The sequence below is a fragment of the Ahaetulla prasina genome, chromosome 10 (genome assembly GCF_028640845.1).
Source record: "Ahaetulla prasina isolate Xishuangbanna chromosome 10, ASM2864084v1, whole genome shotgun sequence".
Lineage (NCBI taxonomy): Eukaryota > Metazoa > Chordata > Lepidosauria > Squamata > Colubridae > Ahaetulla > Ahaetulla prasina.
In genome coordinates this window covers 28,174,685-28,190,288 of record NC_080548.1, presented here as the reverse complement: position 1 = coordinate 28,190,288, position 15,604 = coordinate 28,174,685, and the positions used below count along the sequence as shown (strand labels likewise).

Genomic DNA, 15,604 nt, shown 5'->3' with positions numbered 1-15,604 from the left:
AGGGCGAAAAACAGGCCTACCGGAAGTTTGGGAAGGCTGGAAACAGGCTTGTTTCTGGCCTCCAGAGGGCCTCTGGAGGTTGTTTTTGCCCTCCTGGAGGCTCAAGGAAAGCCTCCGGAGTCCGGGGAGGGCAAAAACATGTGCCCCCCCCCCACACCATGGTGCAGCAGTCTGACTAGGCCACGCCCACCTAGCAACTGGGCAGAGAACCCCTTGCTAAAATATTTTAAGTCCACCCCTGTCCTCATTAAGCTTTTGCTAGTCATGATGATGACTAAATGGACTCCAGAGCAGGGGGTCTCCAACCTTGGTCCCTTTAAGACTTGTGGACTTCAACTCCCAGAGTTCCTCAGCCAGCTTTCCTTTGCTTTGTGTGTAGTAGGATGACTGCGCTGAACCTGTATTGCTCACGATCACCTTTTTCGGTTCTTCCCTCCCAGCCACACAAGTGATTCCTACGACGCCCACTCGGCCTCAGCGCCCACCCCTCAAGCCTCCCCAGAAAGTCAAAGCCACCATTGCGAACATCCCAGTTGGTTCTTACGAAGCCGTCTCCTCGCCAGGCCCCGTGCGGCCTCCTGCGGGGCAGCAGCAGGACTCTGGAGCAGCGCGGTACCACCGGGAGACCGAAACCTTAGAACGGCCTTCGCGGGAGGCGGGGCCCCAAGACACCCCCTCTTCCCCCGCCTGCCATGGCGCCGCCGAAAAGAGTCCTGCCAAAGCTCAGGAGTTGAAGCGAGATTGCTGGGAGCCGATATCACCCCCGGCATCCCAGCCGTCACAAGTAACGGAGATCCCGGCCGCAGAAGTCGTCTGGAGCCAGCGGGAGATGACAGCAGGGTCCAGCGAAGAGGGTGCTGTCCGTGAACCTCCACTGCCCCCTCTGTTAGGCAGCAAAGGGACGGAAACGGTAAGAAAGGCCGGTGGCACTGCCTGGCCTCTCTCCCTCTCCCCATAAGAAGTCCAGCAGGTTCTGACAGGTTCTGGAGAACAGGTAGCGGATATTTTGAATAGTTCGGAGAACTGATCAAATACCGTCTCTGGCTGGCCCCAGAGTGGGGTGGGAATGGGGATTTTGCAATATTCTTTTCCTGCCACGCCCACCAAGCCACAGCCACAGAACCAGTAGTAAAAAAATAATAATTTGGATTTCACCACTGGATTGGATCCTGTCTTACCCTGGTTCTTAAAAGAAACAAAGAGGATCTGCTTCCTGTTTGTGTCTCGGCAACCTGCAGCTGAGTTCATCACCGTAGTTGGGAATTCCAAGCTGCTCGCTAGTTTTCTCTCCCTTGTCTTCCTCCTCCAGGCCCCGAAATTCCCCAGCTCACCTGACTGGAGAACAGCCGGACCAGAGGCTCGTCCTGAGGCTTCGGCCTCATCTGCAGCTCCCAATTCCTCCTCTTCGCTCAGTCCGATCCCGTCAAACGCCGGCGAGGGCTCCAGAAGCGGCGCTTCAACTCTGCCCCCAGCAGCAGCAGCAGCAGCAGCCCCTACAACCGACGGCCCTGAGCCAAAGGAGGGTTCAGGTGGGAAGAAAGTGAAGGTCCGGCCTCCCCCCCTGAAGAAAACCTTCGATTCTGTTGACAAGTGAGTGACGGGGAGGCAAGCGCGGACGGAGTCTGGGGCGAAAGTCCTAAAGATTTGCACTACGTGGATTGTATTTCTTTTTTTGGGAGGTGGGCGGGGACGACGAGGAGACTTCTTTGTGACGTTATCCTGGTAGTGATTTGCAGTTGTAGAAAAGTTGCGGCTCATCCAGCTGTAACCGTCTCTCCTCTTTGGCCGCCCTTGCCAGGCTTTGTCGTGTTCTAAGACTGCCTTCTGCTTAAATGCAAATGATAGTCAACTTGGGGATGAGCTGTGAATTCATATTCCTAGAGGGATTCCTGGGGCGATTGGGCAGCACTGCCATATGGAGGGATGCCCAGGAAGGCTGGCTTGGAAGCAATAGGGAGAGTCTGTGGGAGGGGAGGCCGTCTGTCTGTCTGCCTTGTCTGGCCTGATCCATACCTCCTCCCTGTTCTCCTCTCGCCCCAGTAGGGTTCTCTCTGAAGTGGATTTTGAGGAGCGCTTTGCCGAGTTGCCCGAGTTCAAGCCAGAAGAGGTCTTGCCTTCACCTACGCTGCAGTCTCTTGCCACCTCTCCACGGGCCATCCTGGGTAGCTACCGCAAGAAGCGCAAGAATTCCACCGGTAAGTGGGAAGGAGGCGGCCAGGGAAGCACGTGAAGGTCACTGAGTCTTGGGAGAGAGGACGGACGTCTTTAGTCCTGCTGCTGACCAGGTTCTAGGTTCTAGGCAACTCTACAAGTCAAGAACCTAGATTTACTGGAAAGTGATATGAAAGTTTTTTTTTTAAAAAAGAAAAACATAGTGGAATGATTGAGTTAATCTGAAATAGACGGAAGGCTAATTTTCTTCTTCAAATAATTAAGGTAGTGCAGGAATTTCTTCACTTACCGTACTTTTTGGCGTATAAGATGCACTCCTCCACCACAAAAGAGGGTGGAAATGTTGGTGCGTCTTATACATCAAATACAGCCATTTCTGGCCTCCTGAACCCCGCCCTACGTGTCCCATTTTTGCCAAAACCAGGCCCGTTTTTGGCCTCCCAAACCACCCACGCATTGAGTTTTTGCCCTTCCCAGCCCCCAGGAGCACTCTGCAGACCTCCCAAACCCTCTGCGCAGTCCGTTATTTGCAAAAACGGGACATGCAGAGGGTTTTGGGAGGCCTGCAGAGTGCTCCTGGGGGCTGGGGAGGGCAAAAACTAATTTTTTTTTCTTGTTTTCCTCTTTGAAATCTTGGTACATCTTATACTCTGGTGCGTCTTATAGTCTGAAAAATACGGTATTTATTTGTATCTTGCCTTTATTACTTTTACAAATGACTGAAGGCAGTGAGCATCTCCCAACATGCCTTCCTACTCCCTATTTCCCCCACCACAATAACAACCCTGGGAGGTTGGTTGAGTTAAGAGGGGACGATTGGCCCAAAGTCATCCAGTTAGCTTTCATGCCTAAGGTTGGTCTAGAACTCACTGCCTCCTGGTGGTTGGCCCAAAGTCACCCAGTCATCCTAAGGCAGGACTAGAACTCACGGTACTAATTTCTAGGCTAGCATCTTAACCACTTCATCAAACTTGCTCTCCACTGAGAATGGTGAGGGCCTTGGGCAGCTTTTGGCATAGCATTTGGGACCTGGGAATAACACTGCAGGGCCTCTCTCATGTTTCTGGATCATTCTCCTTTCTTTAGGCCCATCCCCTTCCCTCTTGTAGAGCAATGTGAAAAACAAGCAGCATCAAAGTATGTTTCCAGTGTGACAATTTTGAGTTTCGTGTGGAGCAGGTTGCTGGAGTGCGAGCATCTCTGGTGTGTCTGCCTCCTAACCCGGGGTTCCTTTTTCAGACCTCGACTCCTCCACGGAAGACCCCATCTCCCCCAAACGGAAGATGCGCCGTCGCTCCAGTTGCAGTTCGGAGCCCAACACTCCCAAGAGCGCCAAGTGTGAAGGAGACATCTTCACTTTTGACAAAACAGGTAGATTGAAAGCTGGAGGGAATCCCACCCAAAGGGGAAGAAGGCTGCCAGTGAAGGAATTTATTTAAGAAAATGTATAAGTAATCCCAGCAGTTTACAAGGATAAGAGCCCAATATATAATAGTGGCCAAAATTGTGGGAACCTTTTGGGAAAAGTGTATTTTTGAGGTTTGATGGCTAATAACACCACTTTTTTGGGGGAGTTTCAAGATAATCCTATTCCACTGCTGGAATGGCCTGGGAATAGCCCAGACCTTCACCCAATTGAAAATCTATGGACCCGACCAAAGAAACTGGTTAGTCAGAAGCGACCCAGCAATAAAACCCAGTTAATAGAAGCCATCCTTCAATCTTGGTTTCACATTAGAACAGCTGCAGAACTCAAAAGACTTGGTTCACTCCATGGGGAGACGTTGTAAGGCCATAATTCATGCTAAAGGTTAACCAACTATGTTTTAACTGACATGGTGATAATTTTGTATATCTCGTTTTTCTATGGTGATAATTTTTGTATATCTCATTTTTTTTATGTGTTTCACTTTTCTTCTTTATACTGTAACTGTGATTCTAACCGCAAATCCTTTCTAAAAGTTATCGCACTACATTCTTGATTAAATTATCTTTCATTGATATACAATTTTATGGTACTACTCCAAAAAATGTGGTGTTATTCGCTAGTTTTAGAAAATACACTTTTCCCAAAAGGTTTCCATAGTTTCGGTCACTACTATAAGAACAATAAAACAGCAATACCCCACCCACCCCGATCCCCTGGCTACAATAATTAAATGAACCATTTGATGGGCTCCATCCCACTCTCGAGACCCCAGACCCCATTGGCAGAACCATGTCTTCAGGGCTTTTGGAAAGAGTGTTGAAGTAGGGGCCAGGGTTATTTCCACAGGAATGATGTTCCACAGGGAGGGTGCCACCACGGAGAAGGCCCTGCTTCTCGGCCCTGCTAGATGGACCTCCTTAGGGATTGGCAAGTCTACGGTCTTTACAGACTCCCTCTTCTAGCAGTGTCCATCTCTCTTGTAGGCACAGACACCGACGACGTACTTGGAGAACTGGAGTACGAGAAGGTGCCCTATTCTTCACTCCGACGTACCCTGGATCAGCGGAGAGCTTTAGTCATGCAGCTCTTCCAGGATCATGGCTTCTTCCCTTCAGGTAGGAGTAAATTTTTGCGGCCTTGGAGTGACCCGCTTTAGACTCCCGATTCACTGCCTGGGCCCTGTCTTGACTTCCAGCTGAATGGCCGTCTTGAGTATCAATGGGCTCTGGATTTCCTAGAGCAGGGATGTCAAACTCAATTTCATTGAGAGCCGCATCAGGGTTGTGTTTGATCTCAGGGGTCCAGATGGGAATGGGCAGGGTGGGCACAGCCAGTTCAATGTCACTCGTGTTGGGGGTGCCTGTGGGCTGGGGGGATAGGATCCGCTTTCAGCTGCCATGGCCACCTACAGTATGCTGCCAGCCACCGCTAGGTTGTAGATCAGCGCCCGGTCAGCCAGGGTCGGGCCAGGGCACCGCAACCCGGTCCTTCACTGTTTCCGGGGTGGCCCCACAGGCCAGATCTAAGCACCCAGTGGGGCCACATCTAGTCTCCCGGCCTTGCGTTTTGATACTCCTGTCCTAGAGTTAAGTCCAGCAGAGTCTTGACCGTGCTAAAGAAAACAGCAGCTTGCTTCTCTTTTTAAATCCTGCAGTAGATGCTTTTTGACGGCTTTTGGGCTCTGCTGGGGAGGGAAGGGCTGCCTTGATAGCTGCAGGCCAGAGCGGGCTCGTTTCTGCGTGTTTCTGGATTGTGGATTTGGGGAAAAAAGGCTTTAAGAAATAACACTCCAGGGCAGTGTTTCCCAAGCTTTGGCCACTTTAAAACTCACGGCAACGCTGGCTGGGGAATTCTGGGAGTTGAAGTCCACCAGGCTTAAAGTTGCCAAGCTTGGAGACCCCTGCTCTAGGGAAAAGATTTTCCTGTACAGGTAATCCTGGATTTATGCCGCCCTTCATTTAATCACCATTCGAAGTAACAAGGGCACTGAAAAAAAGTAGCTTACAACTGTTCTCCAAATGTCCGTTACGGCTTCCCCGAAAATCAAACTTCAAATACGTGACAATTGACTCGTAATTTGTGACAGTTGCATTGTCCTTGGGGGTCGTGGGATCCTTTTTGTGACCTTCTGACAAGCAGAGCCAAGAGGAAGCCAGATTCACTCAAAACCTGGTTACTCACTTATTTAACTGCAGGGATTCGCTTAACAACACTGGCGAGAAAGGTGGTAAAATCAGGCAAAACCCACATAACCACTGTCTTGCTTAGCGGCGGAAATGTTGGGTTGAATTGTCATAAGTCGAGGACTTCCTATACAGGGAGCAGCTCCCTTACCCGTCGTCCCATCAGTGAGCCTTGCTGAGTTTTTGTTTTTTCTTTCTTTTTTTCTTTTTTGCCTTTCTCGCTTTCGACAGCCCAAGCCACCGCAGCTTTCCAAGCCCGCTACTCCGACATCTTCCCCACCAAGGTCTGCTTACAACTCAAGATCCGGGAAGTGAGGCAAAAGATTATGCAGGCAGCCACTCCTACGGAGCAAGCCCCCAGCACGCCGGAGCCCGGAGGCATCCCGGGCAGCGTCGTGGGGGTCAGCAGCGCAGAGGGACAGCTGACGGAGTTGAGCCTCCCGCAAGACTCCGTCCAGAGCACAGAGGCTGCCCCGCCAGCCGCCAGCCCTTCCGCCACAGCCGCCGGCTGGGACTGTAGCCAGCAGTCTTCTCCAGGGACGGCCGGTAGCGGCACCGCTGCCACCACCAGCAGATGAACAGCCACCCCAACAGCAAGCAAGACAAAGCAGCCACGTGGAGGGTGGGGGAGCCCCAGACCTTTACCCCTCCCCCCTTCCTCACACCCGTGTCCTGCTCCCTCACCGGCACCCCCCCTTCGCTAACCTCACCTGCTCTCTTTTGTGACTGTACGGGAGAAGCTTCCGCAACCTGTAGACACTGCCTGGGCTCCTTGCAGGCCTCTTCAGCCATTCTGATCCGACATGGATGGGCCGTGGCCTTCCAGCAGGTCCCTCCGCACCTTCCCTCCTCCCAAAAGAACTCAAGTGGTGGTGCTGACCTATCGACCATTCCAGGACACAGGCCAGGAGACCTCTGGGGAAGGGGTGGGGTGGGGGGTAGGGGTCTGCCAGAAGGCCCTCCCAGGCGCACCAACCAACCAACCCCTGTAAAATGACAGACCTCGTGTTGATTTCCTCCCCATCCACCCCCCCCCCATTATCTCCTTCGAATAATGTTATTAAGTACTTGGAGATCCCCCACCAACTTGTTGCTTCTGTGTCAAAGTCATCGGGGCAGGGGGAGGGGGTGGGTGGGGGGGTGGGGAAAGGGAGCCTTTTCCATCCATCCTTGCAGCGGGAAGAAAAGAGAGGCGATCGCTTTGGTCATTTGGCAAGCTGGGTCACTTGGAGAAGCCAGAAGGAAGAGAAAGGAGGGAGAGGGAAAGTCGATGATCCGGGGCAAGGCCGGGCTCTGTGGAGTCTGGCCAAGAGGGTCTTGCAAAGAGAGGACCGAGGACTTTTTTTTGTGTGTGGCGCAGCCTAAATCTGGACGGGAGTTTAAAAGAGGGGTCTTGGGAAGAGAAGGAGCTGGCCTGGCAAGCTCCCCTCCCAAGGACGAGTGCCCTGGTGGCCACAGCCACATGTTGACCATGTGTAACCCCTTCTGTATTGGGGTGGCCCCACCTCATATACTATTAAAGCTCTTTAACAATCTGGTCTTGGTTGTAGGATTTCAGTTCCTGCCGCGAAATTCGGTTCCTTCTGCACTCTGCAAGCCTTTTCCTTCGCAGCGGAAGGAAACCAACCATTTTGGCTGGTTCCGCTTTTCTCATCCTTGCAGGTGCCAAGATAATGCTGGAAAGGTTTTGGTTAAGGTCTGTTGGGAGGGAAGGGGACTAAAGACGTTCCTTGGGGCAGATTTTAAGCTTTGGGGAGCAGTTATCTCGGCTCCCCTTGTGGATTTGCAACGAGAACACAATCTCGTCTCCGGGCTTTGAAACAAAACGTTCCCTACATCAGGGGTCTCCAACCGTGCAACTTTAAGACTTGTGGACTTCAGCTCCCAGAATTCCTCAGCCAGCAAAGCTTTGTTGTGGACTTCCAACTTGTAAGACTTGTGGGCTTCAAATCCCAGAGTTCCTCAACCAGCAAAGCTTTGCTGTGGACTTCAACTTGTAAGACTTGTGGACTTCAAATCCCAGAATTCCTTAGCCAGCAAAGCTTTGTTGTGGACTTCCAACTTGTAAGACTTGTGGACTTCAAATCCCAGAGTTCCTCAACCAGCAAAGCTTTGCTGTGGACTTCAACTTGTAAGACTTGTGGACTTCAACTCCCAGAGTTCCTCGGCCAGCTTTGCTGGCCGAGGAACTCTGGGAGTTGAGGTCCACAAGTCTTAAAGTTGCTAAGATTGGAGACCTCTGCCCTACAGCATCCTGGTGCAGATCTCTTGAATTGTGTTCAGTATTACCTGAAGCTTGCAACCATTCATTTAGTGACCGTTCAGAATGACAAAGGCACGGAAAAGTGACGACCATCGTTCACACTTTTGACTGCTGCAGCTTTCAGGTGGTCACGTGATCAAAATTCTGACACTTGGCAACTGGTTCAAATTGATGCAATGATCCTCCTTTTGTGACTTTACTGACAGTCAGTGTTAATCCAGATTCACTTAACAACTGTGTTGCTAACTTAACAACTGCAGTGATTCCCTGAACAACTGCGGCAACAAAGGTCATAAAACGGGCCAAAACTCACAACAAATGTCTCACTTAACCACAGAAATGTTGGGCTGGACTGTGGTCGTAAGCCAAGGACTACCTTGGTATCCCCACCAAGTTTCATTGAGAAGGAGAAAGCAAATGTGACAAGGTTCTGCAGCACAGCTATAAGTTTCATATTGTCTCTAAAAAGCTGGCTTAAAAAAACCCGATAAACAGCTTTTTTTTTTTTTTATCTACAAGAAGATAAAACTATGGAATTCAGAAAGGGAGCAAGCGGAAAAACCGTTTGCAGAGAGCAAGAACAAGATTTCTCCAAAACATAAAAGGCTTTGCATGCAAATTGTTGCTAACTGCTTTTCTTTAAAGCTAGGTGACTAGCCAAACGGCGTGAATGACTTGCCCCATTAGGGCATTCGTTACCTGTCCGAAACTCAGTTGATAGGTAAAGAATCACAAAATGCCCAGAAACTTCCAAGTTATTTTTATTACATAAAAACAGACATGTTCCCGTTAAAACTTGTGCCAATTTTTTTAAAAAAATTATTTTTTGGCAGCTGCAGGTCGCAGTGCCAATCATCCCCACCCCTTGGCAAAGAAAACAACCCACACGGAGACTTATGGAGTTAGTAAAGGAGTACCCAGTTTCAAATGCCAGGCAAGAAGATGGGTGGGAAACTACTGGCGCTCCGGAGCAGGTTTCTTCAACCTTGGCAAGTTTTAAAGACAGGTGGACTTCAATTCCCAGAATTCCCCAGCCAGCACAACTGTGCTGGCTGGGGAATTTTGGGAGTTGGAAGTCCACTTACAGTCGGCGTGGTTGAAAACGGCCGATCTGGAACCAACAGCAATCTAGCTTCTAAGCCTCCGGCAGTCACTCAAGCCAATGACAAAGCATCTTAGGTATGATCGAGGGCATCTCATCAAGGTGTTTGAGCATGGCATTCTCCCAGCAGGCAGAGCAGCAAGCGGTGCAGTCCAGGGCAGAGTCTGGCATACCCGTTGCGGGTCAGGTGGAGGTAGTCGTACATGTCATGGTGACTTATAGTCCCGTCTGAATGCACAAAGCCCGGGTCGACATTGAGGAAGGAGGCATTGGGTAGCAGCGGCACCTTACTCTCCAGCAATTCGTTCACCCTCCGGTTCTTCTCTCGTAACGGGTTGGGGTTTTTGCCCCGTGGCAACAAGCCCTGGGCAAGGTATAGAAAAGACCACGATCTTAAGTCACAAAGGGGGTTTGTTTCTAAACTGATGCGAGCCATCAGCTGGGCTCAATGACCTGGGAAAGCAGTCTTTTAGTATAGAAAGCCCTCACTTACCGACGGTTCGAAGTTCCGACACATCTCAGGACTACTTAAAAAAACCTGATTTTGGAGTTCCGATGGAGACCCGCAGACGTATGGTCATGTGATCACAATTTGGTTGCTTTGGCAACTGGCTTCCATTTGCAGTACGGAATGGTACGGTTTTCGGCAAAAAAAATTTTTTTTTGCCAGTTTCTAAGCATTTAATTCCAATTCCCATCTCCCCAAAAATGCATCCATTGAAGAAAATAGCTCATTTTAATGACTGCGTTGTTTGCTTTATTAACCACTGCAGAAGTCGTAAACTCTGGCATGGTGACCCACTTAAGGACAGCCATGGCTTAGAACCGTAATACCAGGCTCAATTAACAGCCATCAGCCGAGGACCACAGCTATAAGCTTCATAAATATGAAGATAGCCATATGTTGCAAGCCATATGATTCTAGTTTATTTTGCCAATTAAATTCTGGCTTAATGTTATAGGTAGGGATGGGCTTCAAAATTTTTAGCAAGGGGTTCTCTGCCCAGTTGCTAGGTGGCCTAGTCAGCCTCCTGCACCACAGGTGGTGGGGTGTTTTGCCCTCTCCGGGCTCTGATGCTTTCCTCGAGCCTCCAGGTGGGCGAAAATGGCCTTCCCAGGCTCCGGAGGCCCTCTGTTGGCTGGAAATGGGCCAATTTCTGGCCTTCCCAAACTTCCGGTAGGCCCATTTTCCACCCTCCTGGAGCCTCCATGTGTGCCCTGCACTTACCTGCATCTAAAACGGGCCATGTGGGGACTCCTGGGAGGGAAAGGGTGAGCAGGGCCAGCCAGGAATGGGATTTGAGGGTTCTCCGAACTGCACAGAATCTTAGCTAGAGGTTCTTGCGAACCCCTAGCAGCCCACACCTGCTTATAGGGCAGCAGGGAACTCAGCCCGGTCGAGAGGGTGGCATTTTTTAAAAGACATTTTTATCAGATGGGAGTCGGGCTTGGAACTCACCAATACAACCACACGGGCCTGGGGTTGTTGCTGATTGATGACGCGCACAATGGATTCTATGCCAGCAGTCACCTGTTCCGCAGTGTGTCCGTGGTTATTGGTGCCTACCCAGAGTACCACAATCTAGAACCAATGGAAGGAGGGAGGAGAGAAAGAATTGTTGATTCTTTTGATGGCTTGCGCAAAAGGAAGTAAGTAATGACGCCGATGCTTACGCACAGCTACCCATCTAGCGCCATGACAGGAAACCTGGCTATGGAAAACCAACACCTTCGTATGTGCAGGAAAAACCTGTTGCTATAAAAAGTGTAAATTCTGGATCTTTGGATGGACAAGACTACAGAGTCTGAAAAGTAAAGACAAACTTATCTTGTAGCCTCAGCAACCCTAAGTTGAATGCTGCTCTGGAGCTTGTATATTTTGAGGAATCTCTGCACAAATGATAGAGGAGTGTTTCCAACTTTCCAACCATGGCAACTTTTAAGATGTATGGACTTCAACTCCCAGAATTCCACACCCAGCCATGGAGAAACACTGCCATAGAGGTACCATATAGCATTTTACAAATGACCAGGCTAGAAAGTGGGAGACAATGAGTTCTAGTTCCATCTTCACCATGAAAGCTGGCTGGGTGATTTGGGGCCAATCACCAGGAGACAGTGAGTTCTAGTCATGGCCTTCGCCATGAAAGCTGGCTGGGTGATTTAGGGTCAATCACCAGGAGACGGTGAGTTCTAGTTCTGCCTTCGCCATGAAAGCTGGCTGGGTGATTTGGGGCCAATCACCAGGAGATGGTGAGTCCTAGTTCCACCTTAGACGTGAAAGCCCACAGGGGGATTTTGGGCCAGTCACTCTCGGCCCAAGCCACCTCTCAGGATTGTTGTGGGGAAAACAGAAAGAGAAAGGTGTATTGGATATGTTCACTGCCTCAAGTTAATTATAAAAATAATAAAAGCAGGATATAAATAAATATACAGGGAGCAGGCCTGAGTAACATTTTTCAGTACTGTAGGGAGATGATCCTGGGCTTCAGGCCTATTTCGTCAGTTGCCAACTTGTTACCTTTGGACGGATGTGCTGCAGTTCTCCATTCTGCAGGCGCCAGAGCACGTGCTGCGTGGCATCACCCCCGATGCCAAAGTTGAGGGCATGCAGTGGGGAGAAAAGCTCCCTCCAAATCTGGAGGGGAAGAGAGAGAAAGGCCAATGAGCAGATGATAAAACTGATGGATCCAATTGATGATTTTCCCCAGAGATTTTTTCCGATCCACTTTACCTCAAACTGGTGCAGCAGTTGCACCAGGGAGTCCCCAATAAAGACGACTTCAGGTTCCTTGTCTTTGCTGTCGGCAATGAAACGGTGGTGCTGCAGAAAGTGGAGAAAATTGGGAGAGTTTTTAGAGGGGGAAGCTGAGGAGAGACTAAATTTCCGGAAGCAGGGAAAACAACAGAGGAATAGCACAGGAATTGGGATCCAAAGCAAAAATCCGGTGGATTTTGAGAGGGGATTTATGGGTGCTAACCCCAAGATTTCTGACAGACATATTGATATATTCCCATTTGGCTGTTCGTGGAAATTAGAGAATTGTGTCTCCAAGCGTAGACGAGTCAGCTCAAAAATCGCCACCAATATTTTGGGTCTTTCCTTTAAGTCAGGGGTCTCCAAAACTGGCAACTTTCAGACTTGTGGACTTCAACTCCCAGAATTCCCCAGCCAGCATGGGAGAGTTAAACCCCAAGTTAAACAAATCAGTGGAACCATTTGCCTCCCAGAAGGACGTTCCATCAATGGAATGTTTTTATGAAGAAATTGGATGGCATTTGTCTGAAATGGTATAGAGTTTCTTACTTGAGCAGGGGGGGTTGGACTAGAAGACTTCCAAAGAATAGAATAGAATAACAGAATTGGAAGGGACCTTGGAGGTCTTCTAGTCCAACCCTCTGCTTAGGCAGGAAACCCTACACCACTTCAGACAAATGGTTATCCAATCGCTTCTTAAAAACTTCCAGTGTTGGAGCATTCACAACTTCTGGAGGCAAGTTGTTCCATTGATTAATTGTTCTAACTATCAGGAAACTTCTTCTTAATTCTAGGTTGGTTCTCTCCTTGATTAGTTTCCACCCATTGCTTCTTGTCCTGCCTTCAGGTGCTTTGGAGAAGAGCTTGACTCCCTCTTCTTTGGGGCAGCCCCTGAGATATTGGAAGACTGCTGTCATGTCACCCCTAGTTCTTCTTTTCATTAAACAAGACACACCCAATTCCTGCAACCGTTCTTCGTATGTTTTTTAGCCTCCAGTCCAGTAATCATCTTTGTTGCTCTTCTCTGCACTCTTTCCAGAGTCTCGACATCTTTTTGACATCGTGGCTAAGGTCCCTTCCAACTCTTGTTATTTAACAGACTATAAAGGGGATCGGAGTGGCCATGCAGTTCCAGGGAGGGTGGGGGAGGGTCCCCTCCACCCCAAGACCCTCTTTTCAGCTAGATCCCTGCGGTCCAGCAAGCAGCTCACCAACGACATCCATCGCCCATCCCCTTGGACGTCGATGACCGGGGTTGGGGTGCTGGCGGGGTTCTTGTCACCATCACTCATGGTCCCTTGCAGATCCTATGGAGACAAAGCAGAGAAGAAGAAGGGGACTCAACCCCTGCCTTAACGTCGTGCCCGCCCCGCACCTCCACCATGGACCCCGCTTGCTCCCCATCCAGAGGGCGAAGCCAAAGAACAGCTGGACCTGCCGGAAAGGACTACCTACTTCGTCCAGGAACAATACAGGCGGTGCCAGTCACCGTTCCTCCCTCGCCAATGGTTTCGTCCATTCATTCCCCCCTCCACCGTACAAAGGTTGGGCGGTACCATTCCTCAAAGAAGGGGGGGAATCGTAAATCTATTCTGTTGCAACCCCTGTAGGGCTGTGTGGTGTGTTTTTTTTGTGTGTTTTTTGTTTTGTGCGGCGCTAATAGCTCAGTCTAGAAGTAGCGGCGAAGCTGTTCAGCCATTCCGATTCCCACCCGGGCAAAAGAGGACGACGTTTCTCTGCAGCGTTTTGATATTACAAGCCTTGCTTGCACCCATCCTTTTGCACCATTAAACCCGGACAGTAGTGGATCAATGCATCAATGCATAGAAAAGGTGGGGGGGGGGGGAAAGACGCGGAGAAGGATTACCCCGCCCATCACATATAGTTCTTGATATGTGTCCCGTGTTCCATTCTCCTTTTTGGAAAGCCTTCTAACGGATTAATAATCTCTCCGTTTTCGGAGAGGAAACAAAAGTGGGTTTTTAATCCGTTTCCTCCCCCCCCCCGGGGGCACAATGGTTCATTCTCCCTGCAAGCTCTGCCTGCTTGCAAACAGCCGATACCATTCGACAAAAAGGGGGGGTGAACTACTCACGATGTTAATCGGAGGAAAATAATAGTAATAAACCGCTCCCCCGACCTTTTCAGCTGCCGGAGAAACTGCTCGGCTCGCCCGATTTCAGCTCCGCTTTGGAAGCGGTTTCCTGCTTGCCACCTGGGCGGAACCACCCGACCTGGGAAGCAGGGGGGGGGAAAGAGGAGGAGGCTCGTTTTGTCTCCCTCCCGGTGAAGCAAATGGTTTCGCCTACTCTAGTCCCAATTCATCTTTCGCTTCTTGGCTCCATTCGACGACGTGGCTGCTCGAGAGCATCACCGGTGGAACTGCGGCCTGGGAAAATCATGTACTCTGCAGTCCTGTTATCTGTTTCTAGCCATCTGGGCATTGAAGTTAGGTTCAGTCAGAGTTACCGTTGAGTTGGCCTACATCTATCTACATCAGGGGTCTCCAATCTTGGGAACTTTAAGCCTGGAGGACTTCAACTCCCAGAATTCCCCAGCCAGCTTTGCTGGCTGGGGAATTCTGGGAATTGAAGTCCTCCAGGCTTAAAGTTCCCAAGATTGGAGACCCCTGATCTACTTGCTTTCCCCAACCTGGTGCCTTCCCGTTTGTTATTAAACTACATGTCCCAGCATCCTCCTTTTCGGGGTTAACGGGAATTTCTTTTGTGCATAATAAAGAAGACAAGAGCTGATGGCTGGATGGAGCTTGTTTCCCTCTTTGATAAGACTCTTCTCTGTGATTTATATGCATATATGTGTGTAGGTAGGTAGATAGAAGACATCGAAGCATAGCCAGCATAGCCAGCTGATTTAAAAATAGTTTAAAAATAGTTTCTATCCTTGGGTTGTCAGTCTCTTAAACACAACCACAATCACTCCAAGCACACATGGAAATGTATGGCTAGGCTTCCCCCCCCCCCCCAATTACTTGCAAAGGGATTTATTCTTTATACTATTTATGTATTCTTTGTCATGGATTGCACCAGTGAGGCTAAAACCAATTTCGTTGTATACATGATGTACAATGACAATAAAGGCTATACTAATACTAATACTACTAATACTAATACTATATGCTATGCTATGCCAGTAGTGTAGGATAAAGTAGAATAGAGTAGAATAGAATAGAATAGAATAGAATTCTTTATTGGCCAAGTGTGATTGGACATACAAGGAATTTGTCTTTGGTGCATATGGTCTCGGTGTCCATAAAAAGAAAGAAAAAAAATACCTTCGTCAAGAATCATAAGATACAACAGTAAGTCATAGGTTGCTAAATAAGCAATCAAATCCTACTAGGAAACAAAAGGCTGTAGTCATCAGTTTAGATAGATAGATAGATAGATAGATAGATAGATAGATGATAGATAGATAGATGATAGATAGATAGATAGATAGATAGATAGATAGATAGATAGATAGATAGATAATATGTATACATGTGTATGTCTGTGTATGGGTACATACAGGTAGTCCTTAGCTTATGATCATGATTGAGGTGAAAATTTATGTTGCTAAATGAGACATTTGTAAGTGAGTTTTGCCCCATTTTGCAACTTTGTTAAGTGAAGCATTGCAGCTCTTAAGTGAATCTGGTTTATCCCTAGACTTTGGTTGGCAGAATGTTGCAAAAGAG

The 15,604-nt window shown here is 49.0% G+C and overlaps 2 protein-coding genes across 4 annotated transcripts in view; one reads left to right on the top strand and one right to left on the bottom strand.

The window, feature by feature from the left end:
- CIC (capicua transcriptional repressor) overlaps positions 1–7,322 on the top strand; it is a 49,886-nt gene extending 42,564 nt beyond the window's left edge. Inside the window, exons 16-21 of the mRNA XM_058195036.1 lie at positions 441–910; positions 1,310–1,590; positions 2,044–2,195; positions 3,412–3,543; positions 4,585–4,716; positions 6,016–7,322. Coding sequence (XP_058051019.1) covers positions 441–910; positions 1,310–1,590; positions 2,044–2,195; positions 3,412–3,543; positions 4,585–4,716; positions 6,016–6,362 — 1,514 coding nt within the window. The 3' untranslated portion in view covers positions 6,363–7,322. The remainder of the gene's footprint in view (positions 1–440; positions 911–1,309; positions 1,591–2,043; positions 2,196–3,411; positions 3,544–4,584; positions 4,717–6,015) is intronic.
- A 1,470-nt stretch (positions 7,323–8,792) lies between these two features.
- On the bottom strand, positions 8,793–14,146 carry PAFAH1B3 (platelet activating factor acetylhydrolase 1b catalytic subunit 3). Of its 3 annotated transcripts, none has more exons than XM_058195028.1 (6): positions 14,048–14,146; positions 13,119–13,214; positions 11,884–11,973; positions 11,671–11,787; positions 10,609–10,731; positions 8,793–9,513 (listed from the first exon to the last, which is right to left on the bottom strand). In XM_058195028.1, the coding sequence occupies exons 2-6, from the start codon at positions 13,197–13,199 to the stop codon at positions 9,247–9,249; spliced, it is 678 nt and encodes a 225-aa protein (XP_058051011.1). In that variant the 5' UTR covers positions 13,200–13,214; positions 14,048–14,146; the 3' UTR covers positions 8,793–9,246. The 3 variants fall into 3 exon arrangements, with proteins under 3 accessions (XP_058051011.1, XP_058051010.1, XP_058051012.1); XM_058195027.1 differs by having other exon boundaries at positions 14,003–14,131; XM_058195029.1 differs by lacking the exon at positions 14,048–14,146 and adding an exon at positions 13,363–13,982.
- Between the last annotated feature and the right edge of the window lie 1,458 nt (positions 14,147–15,604).